Source organism: Otolemur garnettii, unplaced genomic scaffold (genome assembly GCF_000181295.1).
Source record: "Otolemur garnettii isolate 467f Iridium unplaced genomic scaffold, OtoGar3 scaffold00019, whole genome shotgun sequence".
In the NCBI taxonomy this organism is placed as follows: domain Eukaryota; kingdom Metazoa; phylum Chordata; class Mammalia; order Primates; family Galagidae; genus Otolemur; species Otolemur garnettii.
In genome coordinates, this window is record NW_003852414.1 from 14,036,329 (window position 1) to 14,058,312 (window position 21,984).

The window sequence follows — 21,984 nt, forward strand, 5'->3', positions numbered from 1 at the left end:
TTTATTATTATATATTATTTTATTTATTATTGTCTATTATTTTAATATATTATTCATTATATATTATTTATTTTAATATATATATATTCTTCATTTCTTAAAGACACAACTGAAGTCTTTCTAGTTCAACTTAAATTATATCTGGAATTTGCTTAAAAACTTTCTGATGAATTGAGGAAATGGGTTGCAGTAGAGGTGAAACAAGAAAAGACCAGAGATTGATAATTCTTAAAGTGGGGTGATGGGTACGTGACAATTCATTACCCTATTCTACCAATTTCTGAATTAGAAAATGAAAATTTTCTCTAAGAGTCTTTAAAATAGTACTTTAGATCAGTCTATTTTTCCTGTGATGATATCAAGAAAATCAGACCTAGTTTAATAAATACAAAGTTATTTGTTTCTGAAATAATAGAAATCAAAATAGCCACAAAGGCCAGGAGATGTAACAGGATTTCATCTCCAAATATTCATAATGAAAGGAAAAAGGAAGCCTCAGGAAGACAATTTTTCTTTTATCAGAATAGAAAATAAATGATATTCACTTCCAAGGTTCTCTAGAATCAATTGCTCTACCAAATACACACTCAACAGAAACCATCTTGAAACTATATTGAAAGGTGGGTCTTTGATAAAAACCACTTCCTGTGGAGTGTCATGACTAAATTTACTTTATATCCAAATGAATTCTCACACGGCCTACTTGGGAAAGGAATAAAATGTTGCTTAAAGGGTACAAAGTTCCAATTGTGCAGAATGCATAAGATCTGCAAATCTGACATATGGCATGTGATTACAGCCAATAATACTGTGTTGTACACTTGAACTTGGCTGAGAGAATAGATCTTAAATGTTCTCACTGTACACACAAAAAGTCAAAGACAGTCAAAGGTTGCTACGTGAGATGATGGCTATATTATCTGGATATGGGAATCATTTCTCAATTCATATCAAAACATAATGTACACCTTAAATACATGTATGGCTTTAATTTGTTAATTTTAGCTGAAAAAGACTTTTAAGAAATGTAAAGGGATGACAAAGCTTTGCCCTGCCATTTTCTGTACTTTCTACTATGCTAATAAGGCCAGCCCCCAGAATGCCAGAGGGAGACAGAATGTATTTTAACTTATCTTTTCTCTCTGGGTTAACAGGTAATGGCCCCTCACTAGCCACTGTCAGTTGAAAGAGAACAAAGAACTCTATCCTTCCTCTTGTTTTTGAGAATAAAATATGAGGAGAATTCAGGGACTCCTTACTGTGAGGAGCTGACTAATACTCTGTGGGTTAAACTGATATTTTCCAGATCTGTCTTGTCTTTGACTCTGAACAGTGACCACAAAGCCATTTGCCAGTGAACCGATTTCACAAGCAGATTGAAACTGTGCTGGAATGGAAAATTCTCAAGGCATCTTTGGAGAGGTTGAAACTCCTTTCTACTGGCAATTGCAATAACTCCATTGAAACGTTTCTTGTAGGCATAATGTAGAAACATTTTCAGACCACACTGGCTAGTGTGTGGGTGTGTGTCTGTGTGTGCATGCACGCATGCATGCACTTGTATAAAACAATAAAGCTACCCTTGCCACTCACCTCTGTTTTCTCTGGGTCACTCCAATTCCCATAGATGGGATTGACAAATGCACAGTTACCAATTTGTTCAGTTTTCCTGAAAGCACACACAGCCACCAAAAAAAAAAGAAAAGAAAAGATTTAAATGTACCTTTAAGAGACGCATTGTTTAGCCAACATACTTGTTTTCTTAAACATACTATCATAGTTTTTTTTGTAGGACCTCAAGGCAGCTACCTTCTTAAAAGCAAATGTAACTTGAATTTTAATTAGTTAGATTAAAAAAAAAAACTCAGACCAGTAAAAGAAGTGGCGAAAGTTAGCCTTAGTATTGATTTCTTAAAATATTACTCAAATAATACAAATGGTCTAACATTAGAACAACGTCGTATGAAGCAGAAGTAGTTATAAAGAAAGATCATCTTGAAGTTTTAAACTGCAGAAGTGCCAAACCGCCAGAGACTCAAGACCATTTTTCATGGCGGTGTCTGTTTTAAAGATCTGTAGCACATGAGTCATAGCCTTTAACATTTTCATTCAAAAATCTAAATACAATTTTCTGAGGGGTTCTCTATGTTAATGTTTTCCTTCATGAAAATAAAAAAGATGCTATGTCCTTGATAATCTCGCATGTCAGACTAGATCTGCTTATTTCACTATAATTATTATTTTATTTATTTATTTTTTTTGAGACAGAGCCTCAGGCTGTCCCCCTGGGTAGAGTGCCGTGGCATTACAGCTCACAGCAACCTCCAACTCCTGGGCTTTGCCTCCGCCTCCCAAGTAGCCCACAGGCGCCCACCACAACACCTGGCTATTTTTTGGTTGCAGCCGTCATTGTTTGGCGGGTCCGGGCTGGGGATTCGAACCTGCCACCTTAGGTGTACGTGGCTGGCGCCTTAGCCGGTTGAGCTATAGGTGCTGAGCCCGCTATAATTATTAATAGGTGGACCGCTAAATGATTATTTTCTTTCTCAACTCTAATTATATAAGAGTTAATAGACTTATTAGAAGACAAGAAGCCCTGGAACACTTGGTCACAACTGATGCAGAAAAAACATCATTTTTGTTCATCAAACAAAAATTATAACCAATAACTAAACGCACCCTAGTAAAGACATAAAGGATTCCATACGTGTATGTGTGTAAACGTGTGCACACATGTACAATGGAGAATGATAGCACAACTCTGGGAGGAATGTCAGTGGGTATAGTAGGGACAGCCAGGAGGAACAAATACATAACATATGAATAATTTTGCCTAATCAGGCTTGGCACCCACAGCTCAGTTATTAAGGCAGTGGCCACATACACCAGAGCTGGTGGGTTCAAACCCAGCCTAGGCCAGCTAAACAACAATGACAACGGCAATAAAGAAGTAGCCAGGTGTCATGGCAAGTACCTGTAGTCCCAGCTACCTGGAAGACTGAGGCAAGAGAATCACTTAAGACCAAGAGTTGGAGATTGCCATGAGCTGTGATGTCATGGCACTCCACTGAGGGCAACAGAGTGAGACTCTGTCTCAAAAAAAAAAAAAAATTGCCTAATCAGAGTAAAAAAAATGACAATGTGTGTCAGTAATATACCTCTAAATGCTAAAAGAAAACAAAGTAAAAACGGAGCTCTCACTGATTGGCTTTCTGAAAAGAAATTGCCAGAGGCATAACGTCCTTTTCCAGGAAGACACAGCATTGTTGAGCCTAACAGTCTAACCTGGCTAATTACGTTTGGCTGCCACCACATTCTCCCCATGGATTCAATGTCTTCCTAATGGACATTACCTTTAAGGAACTGGCTTAGATACACCAATAGATTAAATATTTCACCCTCATTGAGGCTGTATTTTGAGCGTGATGAATGAGGCCATATGGAACTATTTTGTGGATTATTTTGAAAAAGTCATAGATACACCTTAACGGAGTCCACAAGCATCTCTTCATTCCTTCACCACTAAGCCAGTACTTGTGTGTGCTCCAATCAATTTGAATAAGCTATGCTTGCTCTCTGCCTTCCCTACTTCAAGATTAGTCAATGTCAAGTTTTCAGAGTAGCAGGCTCAGTACACAGCCTGGTTAGGGCAGGGGCCCAGGAAGTTGAGACTTAATAGGGGGTGAAAGGCAGTTTTGAAATGAGTCTCAATGCCCAAACAAGAGACTGGTAGATGAAAAGATTGTGCAAAGAAGCAAACACTATCAAACAAAACAGAAATTAGGGGCCAGGTAAAGATGGTAAAGCCACAGGCACCAAGCGCTCAGAAAAATTAAAAGGGGATGAAATCAACCTTGAAATCGGGAAGCAAGAGGAAACCAAAACCGCAGGGCTGGACAGGACAGATGGTGCAAAAGCTGAGCGGACAACCAGGAACTGAAGGGACGGCTGGGCAGTGGGCCGGGTGGAAGTGAGGCCCAACCATACACATCATCTTGGTTCGAGGCAATTTTCTTTGGCTGTAAACTGCTGGACCCCCAAATCAGCCAGACCAAGATTGGCAGGGAGAAGGTAGGTAAATTGGTAAAAAATTTCCAGACCTGGTAATTTAGTTATTGAAGCTACTTTTCTTCTGAAAGGATTTTATGTCATAAACAATTTTCTACTAAAATGAAAAATAAAAAGATGAATGTGAAGGTCTCTGGCAAGAATCGGATAACTCCACTCCCAAGAAAGTGGTGCTGCTACAGAAATAAAAAAATTGGGTAACTGCAAAGAAGGAAGATGGGAGTTAAGGGTAAAGACATAAAGATGTAACAAAAAAGGAAAGAGTTACAGTAGGAAAGAGAGACACGGTGAGTCCTTCCCCCTTCAAATTGCACTAGCAGCCTCAAACAGATTCTTTTTCCCCCACATCAAAAGTATGTCTTCTATTCTAACAATCCCTGGATTATTCAAATTGATTTTTAATGTCTTTCCTGCTTTTTTTTTGAGACAGAGCCTCAAGCTGTCCCCCTGGGTAGAGTGCTGTGGCATCACAGCAACCTCCAACTCCTGGGCTCAAAAGAGTCTCCTGCCTCTGTCTCCCAAGTAACTGGCACCACAGGCGCCCGCCACAACGCCTGGCTATTTTTTGGTTGCAGCCGTCATTGATATTTGGCAGGCCCGGGCTGGATTCCAACCCACCATCTTAGATATATGTGCCTGGGCCTTAGCCACCTGAGCCACAGGTATCGAGCCATCTTTCCTGTTCTTAAGGTAAAATTTCACATACCAGCCATGGACACTTCCATGAAGTAGACTTCTGGAGTCAGTCCATACATTTACTATTTCAAATTCTATAATATAATTTTCCATCTTCATCAATTATGTAAGTTTGACATTCCAATATAGACAATTTTACTTAAAGTGATGTATCTTTATGGGAGGGAAACAGAATGTGTATTTGGTTATGAAGTACTCTGCTAGTTCTAACATGAAATGATATAATAGTAAGTATGCATTAGGTTAAAAATCGCAATATTCAAAGTATTGCATCTGATAGGCAGATATAATACTTTTGTATTGTTTAAATGTCTTAAAAATTAATTTAAATTTAAATTTTTAATATTTTAAAATGTTAAATATTCAATATTTTTTAATTTTATAAATTAATATTTTTGTAATTTTATAATTAATAAGTTTAATGCTTATAAATATTTAAAATAGGCAGATACTGTATCTGGTAGCTCTTAAAGAGTTGAGATTGTAAAAAATATAACTATCTGTAGGAATAAGCAAGGAATTGACTTATAATTCTGAATAGAAGGTATTCCATGGCTCACATAGGTTTTCCTCCCAGAATTCATCATGTGTTCACTTAAATTATCATTAATTTTCTTCCACACCCAATGTGTGCAGACACTGTACAAGGTGCTATAAGAAACGTGTGAGTGTAGAGTTAAAATAATAATAAGAATTTTTAATTTTTATTTAGTTAGCGTATGTGTACCTCCAGAGGAATTCATTTTGTGGCTTAATAACTGACAGTTTCAGTGTTGATAAAAACGTAGAGGTGTTTATAGTAATTAGTCTGAAATTATTATGAATGAGCAAAGAAGAAAAACAAAAATAATACAAAGCCCTATGTTGCATCCAGTCAACATGACTTTGAGGTGAAAGTTTATTTCATATTATTGGTTTTAACTCCTTTGATAAGATACAATTCACCTGTCATACAATGGCAACCCAATTCAGTGGTTTTTGGTAAAATTGTATTAATTCTTAATTAATTTAAAAAACTGTGGTAAAATATATATTATATAAAACTTGCCATTTTAATCATTTTTAAGTATACAGTTCAGGGCTCTTAACGACATTCACAGTGTGGAGCTACCATCACCACTAAGTCCAAAATGTTTTCATCCCTTTTAACTGAAACTCACAGTCATTTAAGCATTAATGTCCCATTCCCTTCTCCAGCCAACTCCTCCAATACATTTGCTTATTCTAGGTATCTCACGTAAGGGAAATCATACTATATCTGTGTTTTAGTGTCTGACATACTTAGCACATAGTGTTTTCAAGGGTCATCACTATCGTAGCATATATCACAACTTCAATTCTTTTTACTGCTGAATAATATTCCATTATGGATATGCCAAATTTTGTTTATTCATTCATCTCCTGATAGAAACTTAGGTTATTTCCACCTTTTGTCTCTTGTACTAATGCTACTGTGAATTAGTGTATAAATATCTTTTTAAGTCTCTGCTTCAATTCCTTTGGGTATATACATAGGAGCAGAATGGGTGTAACAGGTGGCAATTCTAATTAGCGTTTGTAGCGACTGCTGAACTGTTGTTCGTAGTGCTGTACCATTTTATATCCCCACTAACAATGTGCCTATTTCTCTACACCCTCACCAACACTGGTTGTTTTCAGTTTTTTTATTATTATTCTTATTGTCACTCTAGTAGGTGTAAAGTATTATTTAATTGTGTTTTGATTTGCATTTCCCCAATGAATGGTAGTGTGGAGTATCTTTTTATGTGTTCACTGATATTTCAGAACCTTCTTTGAAGCAATGGTTATTTATGTCCTTTGCCATTTTGAAATAGGTTGTTTGTCTTTTTTGTTCTTAAGTTGTAGGAGTTTTTATATATTCTGGATATGGAACTCTTACCATATACGAGATTTCAAATACTTTTCTCTTATTTTGTAGGTTGTCTTTTCATTTTCTTGCTAATGTCTTCTGATGCACACAACTTTTTGATTTGAATAAAGTCTTATTTATTTATTTTGTTGTTGCTGCTTGTGACTTTGGTGGTTGTATTTAAAAAAAGACTCCATTTCCAAAGCCAAGGTCATGAAGATTTGTCATTGTGTTTTCTTTGAAATGCTCTAGGATTTCAATTCTTCCATTTAGGTATTGATCCATTTTGTATATGGTTGTGAGACAGGGTTTCAATTGCATCCTTTTGCATAGCAAAATCCAGTTGTCTCAGCACCATCTGGTGAATAGCCTATTCTTTCTCCACTGAATAGACTTGGCATCCTTGTCAAACATCAATTGGTCACAGATGTATGGGTTTATATCTGGACTATCAATTCCATTCCATTGATCTATATGTCTATTTTTATACCAGTATTGCACTGTTTTGTTTACTGATTTCATGGTATGTTTTGAAATAGGGAAGTTTGAATTCTGCAACTTAACTTTTTTTTCAAGATTATTTTGGCTATTTGGTACCTTTCAATTCCATACAAATTTCAAGATTGGCTTTTCATTTTTGCAACAAAAAAGGCTGTTGGAATTTTAGTAGAGATTACCTCAAATCTGTGGATTGCTTTGATTAGTACTGAAATCTTAACAATACTATCTTCTCTTGCATGAATTCAGGATGTCTTTTTATTCAGTTAGGTCTTAATTTCTTTCTGTAACGCTCTCAATATTAAGTGTACTATTTCATCTCCCTGGCTAAATTTCCCATCTACTGTATTCTTTCAGATGCTCTCATCAACGGAATTGCTCTCCAAATTTCCTTTTCTGATTATTCACTGCTGGTATTCAGAAGCACAACTGGATTTATGAAATTTAATCTTGTACTGGGCAACGTCACTGACTCAGGTTATGAGCTCTAGTAGCTTTCTTGTGGATACTCTGAAATGTCTTATGTACAAAATCATATCATTGGTGAATACAGAGATTTTGTTCCTTCTTTCCAATCTACATGTCTTTTCTTTTTCTTGTCTGTTTTCCTCTGGTAATGGTTTAATATTGATAAACACATTCAGCCCTAGCTTACTGAGGCTTTTAAACATTCCCTAGTATAAAACTAAATTCTAATGCCAGTGTGTGGGGAAAATTATCATGGCAATGTGTGGACAGTTTTAGGGTAGGGGTCTGATTGCTACAGCAAACATCAGTACACCAGGTAACAGAATAAACCTTTATCTAGGTTAGAAACAAAGGTAGCAGTGAGCCTCACTGACATGCTGTATGTGGAAGTGTCCAGGATAAAATTACAGGACGAAGTTCCTACTGATGGCCCTGTGCTCAAAATGAACATCTTTTAACATACAATGCAAGTTTATGAATTAACATTTTTAAGCCATATTTATGATTTGTCTTATAGAATATGTCCTATTAATTTTATTTACTAAACTGATTACTATTTCTAATGATATGAGTGGTTCGATTTATTTTTGTTTACAACAGATGTTTTTCTCCAACTTAGGAGTCAGTCCTTTTTGTGGGACTGAGAAGCGGTTCAGGCTGCTTGGTCAAATCTACCAAATCACCAGTGTCTGCTCCTATCTCAAGAGAGAAACATTGTTACAATATATTTATATTTAAAAATGGTGTTAGAAAATGCTCAGAGAAAAATGAGCTCAAAACTTTTAGTACAAAATTTTGAGGTAAAAGAGAATGATATTGGAAAGGGTTCTGGATGAGAATTCTTGTTACCTAGAGGTGAATTGTGTTATAAAACTTTAGTGTACAAACCTGTCCACTCTGACGCACAGAGAATCACACTTTCCAATATTAAGATGTTCATAATCCAGCTATTAAAGTGGGGGTGAAGGGATAACTGTTATAATGTATCTGTCAAAAGATATTGGCTGTTCATGTGTGTTGGAAGGAGTTTGCTCTTATGTTTCCAGTAATGCACTGACTTCTAGATACTGTTTTTAAGATACCAAAGAATATCCTAAGATCCAAGCTGTAATTGTCAGGAGTTAAGTACCTGAAAGGAATCAGATGCTCTGAGACGTGACTCATTCCTTAAGATTGTGGAATGATAGAATGTTGTTTATGTTATTTATCACATTTCATATTTAATTATTAACATTCATCCAACATTTTTCTAGGGCATAGATTATGTCCTAAACATTGCACTAGGTCCTGGACTAACAACATTGATCAGTATATGGCTCCTACTGGAACTTTTCTTTAGAGGGTGGTAGCTGCTGGTTTCCGTCTCTTAGATGACATGACACGTTCCCAAAGTACCTGTCACAAGTAGATGCCCACCAATAGTGGAGCGCCCTTTATCTTCTTTTTGTATTCCTTCACCCTCTTATCATTTATTATAATATCTTCGTTTAAACTTCCTACTTCTTTCTTATCACCCCAAAGTTTGAGATCAAAGAAAGGACGTTGGGATTAAGGAAAAGAATGAGGAGGTATAAAAGTGAGGAATAACTATCACTTGAGTACTTTTCAATGTTTTTAAATAGATTTATCAGTTTAGAGCTAGGAAGAATCTTGCACGTTACCCTGGCTTTATCTTTTTACAGATGTGGCAACTGAGATTCTTCCCCCTCCTATAATTCTCTGTGTGACAAGGAACTAGTGCAGTGCCAGGAATACATCAAAGTCAAGTGAATGTTTGTATTAATAGAAAGAATAGCTTAATAATTGCCTATTGCCTGAAGGTTTATCGATGGAATGAAGTTCACTAACCAGTCTCTACTCTATCCCTTCATTCTCTCCTGCAGCACCATGACTGTATTTAATTAATCCCCAGAGAGGAAACATAATTCATTTTTCACTGTTATTCTAAAAAAGCCATATTGGTACTTGGCCTAAGACTTTAAGTGGCTAGGAACTGACCTGTGTCCTCTGTCTCCTATTTTTATTTTTTTCACCTGGTTAAGTGGCAGCCCAGAAAAGAAGGTCGGGGGCTTCCCTAAAGATAAGCAGACTGGGGTAGATTTGTTGTGGACTTTTTATCTCTTCCTATTCCATGAAAATAGAAAAATCCACGTAACTGGAGAAAAATCAGTCTGGTACTAATCACTCAGTTCACAATATTTTGAAAGCAAAGACTTGTGTTTCTCATATGTATCTGTGAAAAATGAGGGATAGGAAACGTTCTTGTGTGAAATCAGGGTCTTCACTGGTGATGTTCAGGCTGTGAAGCTCTGATTTGTTAGTACAGGGGAAGATGTTTTCTAATACAAAAGTGTATGTGATTTTAATGCGTCTGAATTACAAAATATAATAATTTCACAGGTGGAAAAAGAATTCACTTATTCTGGAATCATGCCTATTAAACTGTGTTTAGCCTAATTAATGCTAAAACTGGGGTGTCCCAAGGAAGTAAATCTCAATTCCAGTTCCCCCATTTCCACCTCTGTCATTTTAAATTATTCAATTAGGTTCTATCAAATGTTTCCAGTCTTAAGATTTAAGGGGTATATGAAGCCTTTCCGAGCATGTTAACATTTCAGGTAAAAGTAAAATATAATACAAAATCCTAGTAAAAATATTTCTGGGTTTCCACTGTTACTCATATTTATGTTAATGTTCATTAAACAAATTTCTCTCTGCCAAGATCTTTTTAGAAATGTCTGCTTTTTAATCAGAGCACTACATTTTTAATTTTTTCTCCTGTATCTCATCCTCAGAATTAATGGGGGATATCCCATTTTTCTTCCTGTTTTTTTCTCCCTGGTTTTATAGCCTAGAGATATGGATTTGTTTTGGTTTGTTTACTTGTTCACTGTTAACTCGTATTGATAGTAAGAGGAAAGGCCCTGTGTTTTCTACAGAACTGTCAGTGCTAAATAATTCACATGGATCATCTTGCTTTTCTCAAACCCTTAGACGAGTTTGATTTTTCACCTGGTGTCTGATCCCTTCCAGTCCAAACTAGAGCCTCCCTGAATAGACTGCTTTTCCTGAAAGTAATCACAAATTTTAAAATTTAGATACTCTTTTATCCCTTCTATCATAAAGATATTCTTATGGCATTTAAAAAAATAATCACAATACAAGAAGCTAAAACAAATAATACATTTAGGCAGGAAGTTGGAGAGAGGCTGTGATCAGGAAAATTGACCTGAGCCAGAAGGAACAAACGGACAGTACGTGAAGTGGGTATTGATCAAGGCTGTGTATTTATTGAGGGCAGTCTACACCTTTGATTTTAAGATTCCAGAATTCAAATTGAACCAGGACAATCAATCACACAGGACCTACTTTCAAAAACAAATAAATAAATCAGGTGCTTAGAAGCACAACTTTTCTTACACAAGAGACAAGACAAACATTTATTGCACGGATCTCGTTACTTTAATCTGGTGCAAGAAAGTAACAGTCCCTGACAATGTTATTTTAGGAAAAACAGCCATGACTTTCACCAGGTTATTTCAATTAATACCTTTCAAAATGTCAGGTTGAAACTATGCTGAGGTGTGCGTTAAGCACAAGCTATCCTGGGAAGGTGTTGGCCAGGAGGGAGGGGGAGATTGAATGGAGACCTTGAAACTCAACTGTGCCTTAGAAAATTTGATTGGGGGACATTTTCATTATGTTCATGCTTATCATTAAAAAGCCAATGCAAAGCTTATAATTTATAGTGAGTAATTACAGGATGACACATTAGATCTGTTGTAAGAATCTATAAGTAGAGTAAAACTGCATGCCATAAGGTATTATAAGAGCAAATCGGGTATGACATCGGCCTATTCTCGTTGGGTTGGCTTTCTTGAAATACCAACGTTCCTGCCTACTGCTAAAAAGCAAACAAAAAGAAATCATGAGAAAAAAAATGAAAATACTAAGCTACCTAAGGACCTCCAGCTGCTGCCAAGACGACATGTTTTGCTGTTTTTTAAACAAATAAAATGAACAATCTTGGGGTAAAATAAGTAAAGAAAGTAAGAAACCAATTTCAAAAGCAAGAATCAATTAGGGGAAAACACCGATGAGCTCCCATTTTCATCTCCCGAGTCCGTAGGGAACAAACTGAAGCAAATGTTTGGGTGAAAAAGTTCAGAAAGAACTGGGTTTGCAAACACAACCAGAAATGCCACAAGAGGAAAAGGAAAAGATTAATCACCCGGGGTCACGAAACCAAACAGTTGGGATACCGAATTTTGTTAAACTCATTCACATGATGCAGCAGCTGCTGTATTTTTTTTTCCACCCTCATTTCAGGCAGGAAATAAATATGTTGACCACAAAACTTGTCACTGTTTCAGCCTTCTTGCTGTGGCCGAGCACTTGAACAGGAGCACGCCCAGGAATATGGATGCAATTAGCAGGAATAAAGCTGACCCAGGTTTCTGTAACTTAACCTTAAGGAAAACCCAGGCTGCCAAGGGGAGCGCAATCTTCACTTGGCCTCTCTCTCGAGTGCAGAGTTAGCAAATTCCCAACCACCTAACGCAAACCAGATGCAGAGCAGGAGAATCCCTTGGGAGATGGATTTGCTAGCACACTTCAAAAGTATTTCTCGACCCACTAACATTACGAGGTGCCAGTCTTTAGGAAATAATTAGAGGGAAATGAAAACCTTTAAAGAGAAAGAGGTCCAACAAAATTACTGATAATAATAAAAAAATTGATGTAATTTTAATAAGAGAATGGTTAATGATACATGAACTTGAGAAAGCCTCTAATAATAAGAGGCTGTGTCAAGTTCATAATAAGAGAATGGTTAATGATGATACATGAACTTGAGACAGCCACGCATCTCTTGAGTCAGCCTCCCAAGGAGCTGGAATTACTACTTACCACAATGCTTGTCTAATTTTTTTTCTATTTTTTTTTTTTTGGTAGAGATAAGAGTCTCACTCTTGCCCAAACTGGTTTGAAAATTCTGAACTCAAGCAATATGCCCACTGGATCCTCCCAGAGTGCTAGGATTAAGGCATGAGCCACCACACCCAGTTTTCTTGAGGATTTTTGCATGTATGTTCATCAGAGATATTGGCCTATAGTTTTTTGTTGTTATTTTGTCATTGTCTGGTTTGGGTGTCAAGTTGATACAGGCCTCATAAAATGAGTTTGGGAGTTTTCCCTCCTCTTTAATTTTTTGGAATTGTTTAAGTAGTATTGTTACTAGTTTTTCTTAATGCTCGGTAGAATTCAGCAGTGAAGCTTTTAGGTCCTAGGCTTTTCTTTGTTGGGAGATTTTTTCCAGCTGCTTTTATCTTGTTACTTGTTACTGGTTTATTCAGGTTTTGAATTTCTTCCTTCTTCAACTTGATAGGTTTTATGTGTCTAGGAGTTTATCTATTTCTTCTAGGTTTTCCTTTTTTTTTTCTTTTGGCTTAAAATTGCTCATAAAAGTCTCTAAATTCTGTGATATTAGTTGTAACGTTTCCCTTTTCATCTCTGATTATATATATATATATAGGTCTTTTCTTAAAATGGCTACATGTATGTCTATTCTATCCTTTTAAGATACCAATTTTTTGTTTTGTTGATCTTTTGTATTTTTTTGTTTCAATTTATTTCTGTTCTGGTCTCGATTATTATTTTTTTCTTCTGCTAATTTTCAGTTTGGTTTGCACTTGTGATTCTAGCTATTTGAGGTCCACCATCAATATGTTTATTTGAAGCTTTTCTACTTTTTTGATGCAGACACTGATTGCCATAAACTGCCCTCTTTTCACTGCTTTTGCTGTATCCCATAGGTTTTGAGATGTTGTGTTCCATTTTCATTTGTTTAAATGGTCTTTCAGGAGCATATTATTTAATTTCCACGTTTGTACATTTTCCAGGGTTCTTATTATTGATCTCTAGTTTTATTCCATTGCGGTCAGAGAAGATACTTCATGCAATCAGGTTTTGTGAAATTTTAAAGACTTATTCTGTGGCCTAACATAGGGCCTATCCTTGAGAATCCTCCCTAAGCTGGGGAGAAGCATGTGTATTCTGCAGCTGTTGTTCTTAACTCTTGCATTCTTTTCTTCAGTGCCCTCTTCATGGACCCAAACCTTTGCTTACTCCAAACTGACCACGTCTCTGTTCTCTGCTGTGTATTGGGCATTTTACGATCAGAATCTGTAGTTTTCTCTCAGTTGGAATGAAATATTTTCCAACTAAATGGCTGTATATGAAAACTTACTCTAATTTCCTGATTGAATTGTTTTATATAATCTCTAGTAGTACTGCCATCTTTGTGACAGCCCTTAGCAACCACCTAGCAACTTGCTTCTTTCTAAATCTTCTTAGACAATTTAAAGTTGACGGCCTATATAACAATCTGTCTAGAAAAATAAACTTAGCGGCATTTTTTTAATTTACATTCATGTCTTATTCATTTGAAGATTAGCTTCCTATGGACAGAGCTAAGGACTTTACTTTCTGATTTATTTAGGAAACATTACTTGGGCCCTGACTGTGTATCTGATGCTACCATTTATATATGGTTTTGGTCTTATCTGGTTATTGTTCCATGATGAAAATACGTATGAAAATTGAGAGTAAACATTTAGAAACATTCAAAGCAGTTTGATAGAGTAATTTGACGTCTCTTGATGCTAAGAATAAGAAATTCAAGCTAGCATTTTTTGTGTCTTTTTATTTCATTTTTCTAATAATTTTTGAATTATATTTTACAAAAGCATTGGTATATGATAGGTTGGAAATGAAAACAAAATCAGAGCTGGTCCTTCACTATGCTTCCTTTGAGCGGCTCTGTTGTACACACAGGTGGTGTCCAAATATGAGTAAATCACGAACATTAGCCTGGAGGACTTCTGGTTTTCATTCCTAGTAATATCTTCTGAAAATATTCTTTTTCTTTCTTCTTATCAATGTGTCACCTCAAGCCCCCCAGTTGGAAAGGGCCAGGTAATTTACCACTTTCTTTGATTAGAATGAAATATTTTTCCACGTAAATCGCTCCATGTGAAAACTCACCCTAATTTCCTTTTGGAATTCTTTTAGACACATCATCTATTTGACTGAAAACTAATTCAGAGTTGAAGTTAATTATCAGCCTTTGTGATTTCCTTTAGCAATCGCCTGGCAACTTTCTTCGTCCTCAATCTTTTCAGACAATTTAAACCGAACAACGCTCTGGAGGACCTGTCTAGAAAAATGGTCATTTTTCATTATGACTCTTGAATATCTACAAGTTCCTTTAAGTACATCCTATTTTGGATTTATGAATGCATTTAGTTAAAACTCTTCTGAATCTATGAATAATTTCAGCTTACAAGACTTAATAGAAAAATTGAAAGAGGCAATAAATTGCATTTTCTTATAGTTATTTTAAAACAACCTACTTGAAACCCAGATATTACAGGCACACATGGACATGATTAGCATTTTATACAGATTTCTGAATGTTGTTCTGTTTTTTGAGATGCTCTTCTTTCTCTGTAAGTTGTCTTATTTCAATCCATGAGTTCCGATTGGGATTCACTAATCCTTTCTCTGCCTCTCTAATGTTATTTTCACCTCCAAAGCAAAGACTGCCTCTCTTTAACCAACGTTTCCATGAAGTGACTGTATGTGTTTGATATATGTTTACTGCAGTATTGAGATTATTTACCTTTCTGTATTATTCTTCCACTAGAGTGGAAACTATCATTTATTTTTATATTCCCAGTTCCTGATGCAGTGACTAGCACATAATAGGTACTGAATAAATGTTTGCCAACAAATACATGAATGAATTGCTAAGAGTTTCTGATTTGTGTGTTTCTTCTTTTTTTTAATTTTCAAAGATAAATATAAACCAGCCTTTGAAAGGCTTCCATTCATTAGTGAACTTGAAATTCCACAGAGTAAACAGATGTGGAAGTTGTAGGAGTGTCCCTAAGGATGCTTTTAAGGAGAAATAATGTGACAGAAGCTTGGAAAGCAAAGCAAAGAGGCTATCAGGAAGATAAAAGAAAGCAGTTATTAAAGAAAAATTAAGAACTGGTTTCCACTTGCCCCGTTCTGTTCCTTTTAGTAACACTATTGATTCTCAAGTCAAATGCGCTGAATGTATTTGCTACCCGCCAACATAAAACTATGTAACTCACTACGAATATAACACCTCCGTTATCTTTGCTATCTTCCTGCCTTTCTTCATTTATACACAGGCTTCCTCTTTCAAAAAGTGTCTCCGATTGTCTTAACAACACATTAGCTACTCCAATTATTGGAATGCAAGGGGAAAAAATGCAACCGGGAAATGTCAAGGGCGGAAGTGCTATCTTCTTGCCATGTAAGATTTACAGTGAACAGACGGAAGAGCCTGAAAAACACTGCAATTCCTGCTCCAGGAACTATCTCTGCCAATTGGAGCTTTTCTATTGGTACAGTGATATGGTGAAATGGCTGTCTTCAGAACAGATAATTACAACCCGGGGCCATTAAACAGTAAGTGTTTCTCGTATAATTTATCCAGACTTTATTTCTTAGACTGTTTGGAGTTGGTGTCCAATGATAATAGATTTAAAACAACTTAGCATCAACAACACACAAACACGTGTCTGCATACCAGTGAAGCTTGCGTTATTCAAGACTTCAACGTTGCTGACACACTGCATGTGAACTAATTTTGTATAGTCAACATCTTAAATGATCAGAGGATTTACTCAAGGAGTCTGAAATATTTAGTTAAAACATGAAATCATTTTTAAATTCATGTAACATTTCTGATTGTGTTCCATCGGTAAATGTGACTATCCCTTTCCTGTTAAGGGTTCTACATGGACTCATTTCCAAATAATCTCTCTCAGAAAAACAGACCAAGAGTAACAACATCCTTATAAATAAGATTTGGTAATTAGGTTGTCTAAGGACAGGCCTTGCTTTTCGGAAACTTCAGGGCAGAATATAAATATATCACACTTACGGACATTTAAATTAAATAATACAGAGAGAGGATGAAAATGGACAGAATAAGCACAGTCATTCTTTTAACAAAATTCAATTTCCTGCTTCCCTGAAATGCCCACATTCTTGACACTCAGTTCCTTCCATAGATTAAGAATATTGAATCTCACAGGCTCTTAGTACTTAATTCCTTAATAGATTAAGAGCATTTAATCTCACAGGTTTTTAGTGCTCCCACCTGTCCTTCATTAATATTCTAGGATTTAAGCTTCTGATCATGGACTGATTTTGTACCACAGCACTGACACAATAATGACTCGTTCAAGGGTCAGACCAGGGGCCGTTGTTCAGCATTCCTTTAGATTTTCTTTCAGATCATAGAATGGAAAGATCAGACAAGTTTGAAGAAACTCCTGAGGAATACCCAACAATGATTTCCCAACTTTTTGAGTCACCTGCAAGGAGACTTGTATAAATAAATTCTAGAGCATTAAAGCCAATTAAAATATTGCTCTTGGAATATATAATGTTTATTTGGAGCCAGGCATTATGCTCATACCTGTAATCCCAGCATTTGGGGAGATCAAGGCAGGAGGATCTCTTAAAGCCCAAAGTTTGAGACCAGCCTGGGCAAGATAGTGAGACCCCCATCTCAAGAAACATAAAAAAATTGGCCAGACATGGTGGCACACACCTGTACTCCCAGCTACTTGGGAGGCTGAGAGAGGAGAATTGCTTGAGCCCAGGATTTTGAGATTGCAGTGAGCTACAATCATGCCACTGCACCCTATCCTGGGAGACAGAGCAAGATCCTACCTTTAAAAAATAAATGACTAAAATAAAGTAAAATTCAATGCTTACCTGGACTCTAACATCCTATTACAGACAGGTTGAGACATTAGGTTTAACACTACACTGAGATTAATTCCTATCTGCCATTTGTTAAGCTTAGGCATATACATATGAACAGGACAAAGATCCTGCCACCGAGATGATGCTCCCATTCTGTTTTCAGAGACATCAAACTGAAAGGCAATGTGATGGATAAGCCTGAAACAAGCCTGAAAACTAAGTGCTTTGGAATCTCAGGGAGAAAATTAATTACTTATTCCCAGGGGTGACCTGGGAAGAATAACAGAGGACATCTGTTTTGAACTTGGCCTTTGTGAAAGTCTTCCCTTTTTATGTTTTATTTTTATAGTCAAGGAAGTAAGTCCAAAAATTCTGGATAATTGTTTTGTCCCCCTTCAGGTCATTAGTCCTCCTTGGTCACTATTACTCTAGAAGAAGGTGCTGGTATCCATCATTCTATACCTTAAACATATTCAGTCCAGAGAGCCTGAACTCCAGACTTTGATGTCTGCAAATCTGCAGGGCCCCGCCATCTGATCTTGTATCTTCCCTCCATGTCATTTATAAAATGCCCACCATGTGGTAGGCTTGTTGCAAGACAGACAATTCTGTCCCTACTTCCCAGAAGTTTATAAGTAAATAGAATTACAGTGGACTTCCAGACACTGTTGTATGTAACCATTAGTCAGTTGTGTGGTCAAGACCGCCATATATATGGATAGATGTCCCAAGTGTCTCTTCTAATCTTAAATTGTACATTAGGTAGTATTTTATTTTTATAAAATGAGCATCAACTCTTTCAGAGAATTGTGATGCAAAGATTAAAAATAGGGCACTACTCAGACAAATTAAAGTCATCCTAATAACTGAAAGGCATAACTCAGAGTTAGCTTACAATTAGGGAATACTTAGGTCCCAAAAGAACTAAGCTCAATATTTTACTTAAATCATGAAATTTCAGAGCTGGGGAAGAACTTTAAAATAATTTATGATCTTGCATTTTACAGTAACTTGCTTGTATGAAAGATTGACTTAGGCAGCACAAATATTATAATTTTATAGTTACATTTCATTTTAAGGTAAAACAAAAAGAATAGCACATCAAGTCCATGATTTTGTAATTGATTTTTCTTAGATGGTTAATCACATATAAAAAAGCCAATTAAGAAATTTAAAAAATATGTAGGCATGCTCTAAATTATGGGGGTAGGCTATAAATAATAGAACTTTGGGGAAAATTGATGTGGTCTAACTTCCTCACTTTATACATAAGAAAATGCAGATGATAAAAATAATTTACTTTCCTATTGCCCCAGTAGGTTTTCCCTTGAGTTTCTGGAGCACAGTGGAAGGGCATTATTAACCATGCTGTCACCTAAGTATAACACCCAGTAATCACCTTAGACACTTGCTTTTTTTCTCACTTCCTATGTTAAGTTGATCACCACTGCTCAAGTTCAAGTTCTTATCACCTCTCACCTAAGCTTCTTGAATAGGCTTATGTCCTTGAGACTGCAAATGTCCTTCTAGGACTCTTCTAATCTATCCTCACACTCTGCATTCTTTCCTGAATATCAGGCATGATCTTGTCATTCTTCTACTTAACATACTTCCCTGGTTTTTACCAGGGAAGGCCCCAGGGGAAAATTGGAGGAATGTTAGATGCAAAAATAGGGCTAGAGCAGAGAAACTGCAAGGGTGTATGGTGTAGGGGGCCAAGACCATCAGGAAGGAGGAAGAAGCAGGAAAAAGGGCTATTGGAAGTAGGATGTCAGGGCTCAGAAAATAAGACCCTGAAATGAAAGCCTTGGAAGCAGCTTCAGAAGCAGAAGTTTCCCTCTGACCGTCTCTTGCCCTCTTGTCTTTCATTCCATTCTCTAGGATTAGCCCTAGAAATTAGAATCCTGCTTCCTCAAGGTGGGTCATAGAAACCGGAACCCCCTTTCCCCAACACCAGCCTTAACACCTAAAAATAGTACTCTAATTCTTTTCTACTGTTTTGTACAAAAACTGGGCAGAGCAGATGTGGTGGCTCACGCCTGTAATCTGTGAGGAGGAGGTCAAGACAGGTAGACTGCTGGAGGTCAAGAGTTTGAGACCAGACTGAGCAAGAGTGAGATCTCCATCTATAAGAACTAGCCAGGTGTTGTGGCAGGCACCCGTAATCCCAGCAGCTTGGGAGGCTGAGAGAAGAGGATCATTTGAGCCCAGGCACTCTACTGAGGGCAATATAGTGAAACTCTATCTAAACAAACAAACAAACAAAAAAACTGGCCATGAAAAAATTATCTGACCTATGTTGTTCTATGTTGTTCAACTGTAGGTCATAGGCCCCTCATTCTAGAGAGGGTCTTGCTCCATATCTGTTAAGAAGGAAGCAGCACAGAGAAGACAGGAACAATCTATTCAGACAGGCCTTGCCTAACGTCCCCACTAAGTCTATGGGCAGTAGATCATACCCTTTTTGTCCATACTGTCCATACTTCACTGAACCTAGGCTCAAGAATGGTCAACTTCCCCTGTATCACTGGGTCTTAATTCCAAAGGCTCCCATTCCCATGTATACACACTAAATACATTTGTGTATCTTTTCTCCAATTCATCTGCCCTTTGTCAGTTGATTTTTCAGTGAAATTTCAGAGGTCAAATGGGAATTTTCCCTTGACCTCTACAAGCAGAAGGCAGCAGTAGTAGGTGCAGGAACTACTGGTGGACCGATCCCTGTAAGTGGAAGCTGGGATTCGGACGCAAAGGAGCAGCCAGGGTTCTGAATACCCAGTTTTCCCTCTCAAGGTGCTCCAGTGTGTCTCAACACAATGTAAAGTCAGATGATGAGGGAGCCCATTAATACAATCCATGAAGTTCATCTTCTAGATCCAACTGCTATCCTCCTGCATCCTGTTTGATGGAGAATGCGTGGAGGATGGGTCCAGGAAGACACACAGAAGACACTTATCCTCTATTCTTCCTCCTTCCCCTCCTCTCCTCTTCCTTATCCTCCTTCTCCTTCTTCCCCCTCCTCCTCCTCTTCTTCCGCCCCTTCTTCCTCCTCTTCTTCCTCTTCTCCCCCTCCTTCTTCTAATATATACTGAAATTTCTTTAGCTAACATTCAAAGCCTTTAACAACCTGGCTACAACATACTCTTCTCAGTGCAATCGACTTGTTTCTCTTTCCACACACGCCATAGCTATGTGGACCACTTTTGAAGCTCTGAGTTTCTACCTTTTCTTTTATTCTCCTGAACTCCCTTGGCTTGTGTTCTCCCCTCTTCTTCATCCTTCAGATCTCCTTTCAGATGCTGTCTCCTCTATATCGCCCTCTTCACGTATCCATCTGAATCACTGGATCCTCAGATGGATCACTTTCATGTAATATATCAAGGCTGGCCCTGAATACCTCTCATTTCACTCCAAAGAAGGAACTCTCACTTCATGAAATCTCCAGGAAAGGGGTAGGGAGTAGAATGTTTTATGAAAGAAGTAAAAAACATGATGGGCTTGGAAAAAATGCTCTCTTTTCCTTTGAGACCTCCTCTGAGCCCCCCTCCCTTTGCAGAACAAGAAAACAAGGGTGGAAAAAACTAAGGGAAAAATCAGGGAGTAGGCTGTGTATGCTTCTCTTTAAAATAGAAAAGACATTAAAAAAAAAAAAAAAAGAGGAAGAGGAGGAGGGGGGAAGCCAGAGAAATCACATCCATGACCTTAACCTTATTTTTAAGGCTAAGATTTCAAAAGCTTATTCTTAATGTTCTTCCACTTGCTCAAAGTTAACATTTAGCAGGAGTGTCAGAGCATAGCCAATATATGCACAGGGGACTGGGATTTGGGCTTTAGGCTTATGGATCTCACACTGTGAAAACAGCTGTATCTCTTGTGGGAGAACGCACACGTGGACATGTGGAGAGAGCAAAGGCTTTGCAAGCATTATGAGGGGCCTTGGTTGCTATGCCAGTGGAATTCCAGCTTGCTAAGGCCAAGTATTTATTTCTGGGACCAGGGAAGCCTCACTAGTGTCACTAGCTGCAAAAACAGCTGTGAGCCTTGAGGCATAAAGTAAGCAAAATTTTGTTTCTTTGCTAAGGATAAATATTCATTGCCAGACCCAGTTTAGGACAATCTAGGGATGTCAAACTTGAATAGCAGCTAAACTGCTGCCTTCAAAGATCCACATTAGTATACTAAGTGTCTGCGGTGAAAAGGGGTCTGGTAAAGCCAATATAATATTATAGAAACAGATTCCTCATTTGGGAGCTAAAGAAACTCCAGCAATGATCTGTAGCATCAGGATATAAGCAGCTAGTTGAGGATTTGGGACCCAAGTCACCTTTCTTTTCTTAGAAGAAATAAAAACAACCATCACTCTATTGATTATTTCTTTCTTCTCTTTTATGCCCCATGCTCCATGGTAATTTTGTTTACTTTTGTTTTTGTTTCCTGAGACATAGTTTTACTCTGTCACCCTAGGTAGAGTGCCAAAGCATCAACATAGCTCGCAGTAACCTCAGACTCTTAGGCTCAAGTGATCCTCAGCCTCCTGAGTAGCTGAGACTACAGGCACCCATCACGATGCCTAG

General features: G+C 37.3%; 1 protein-coding gene across 1 annotated transcript in view; it reads right to left on the bottom strand.

Moving 5' to 3' along the window:
* The window catches only part of MALRD1 (MAM and LDL receptor class A domain containing 1), a 514,668-nt gene that overhangs the window by 1,210 nt on the left and 491,474 nt on the right, over positions 1–21,984 (bottom strand). Inside the window, exon 39 of the mRNA XM_012803304.1 lies at positions 1,594–1,669. Within this exon, the coding sequence (XP_012658758.1) occupies positions 1,594–1,669 (76 nt within the window). The remainder of the gene's footprint in view (positions 1–1,593; positions 1,670–21,984) is intronic.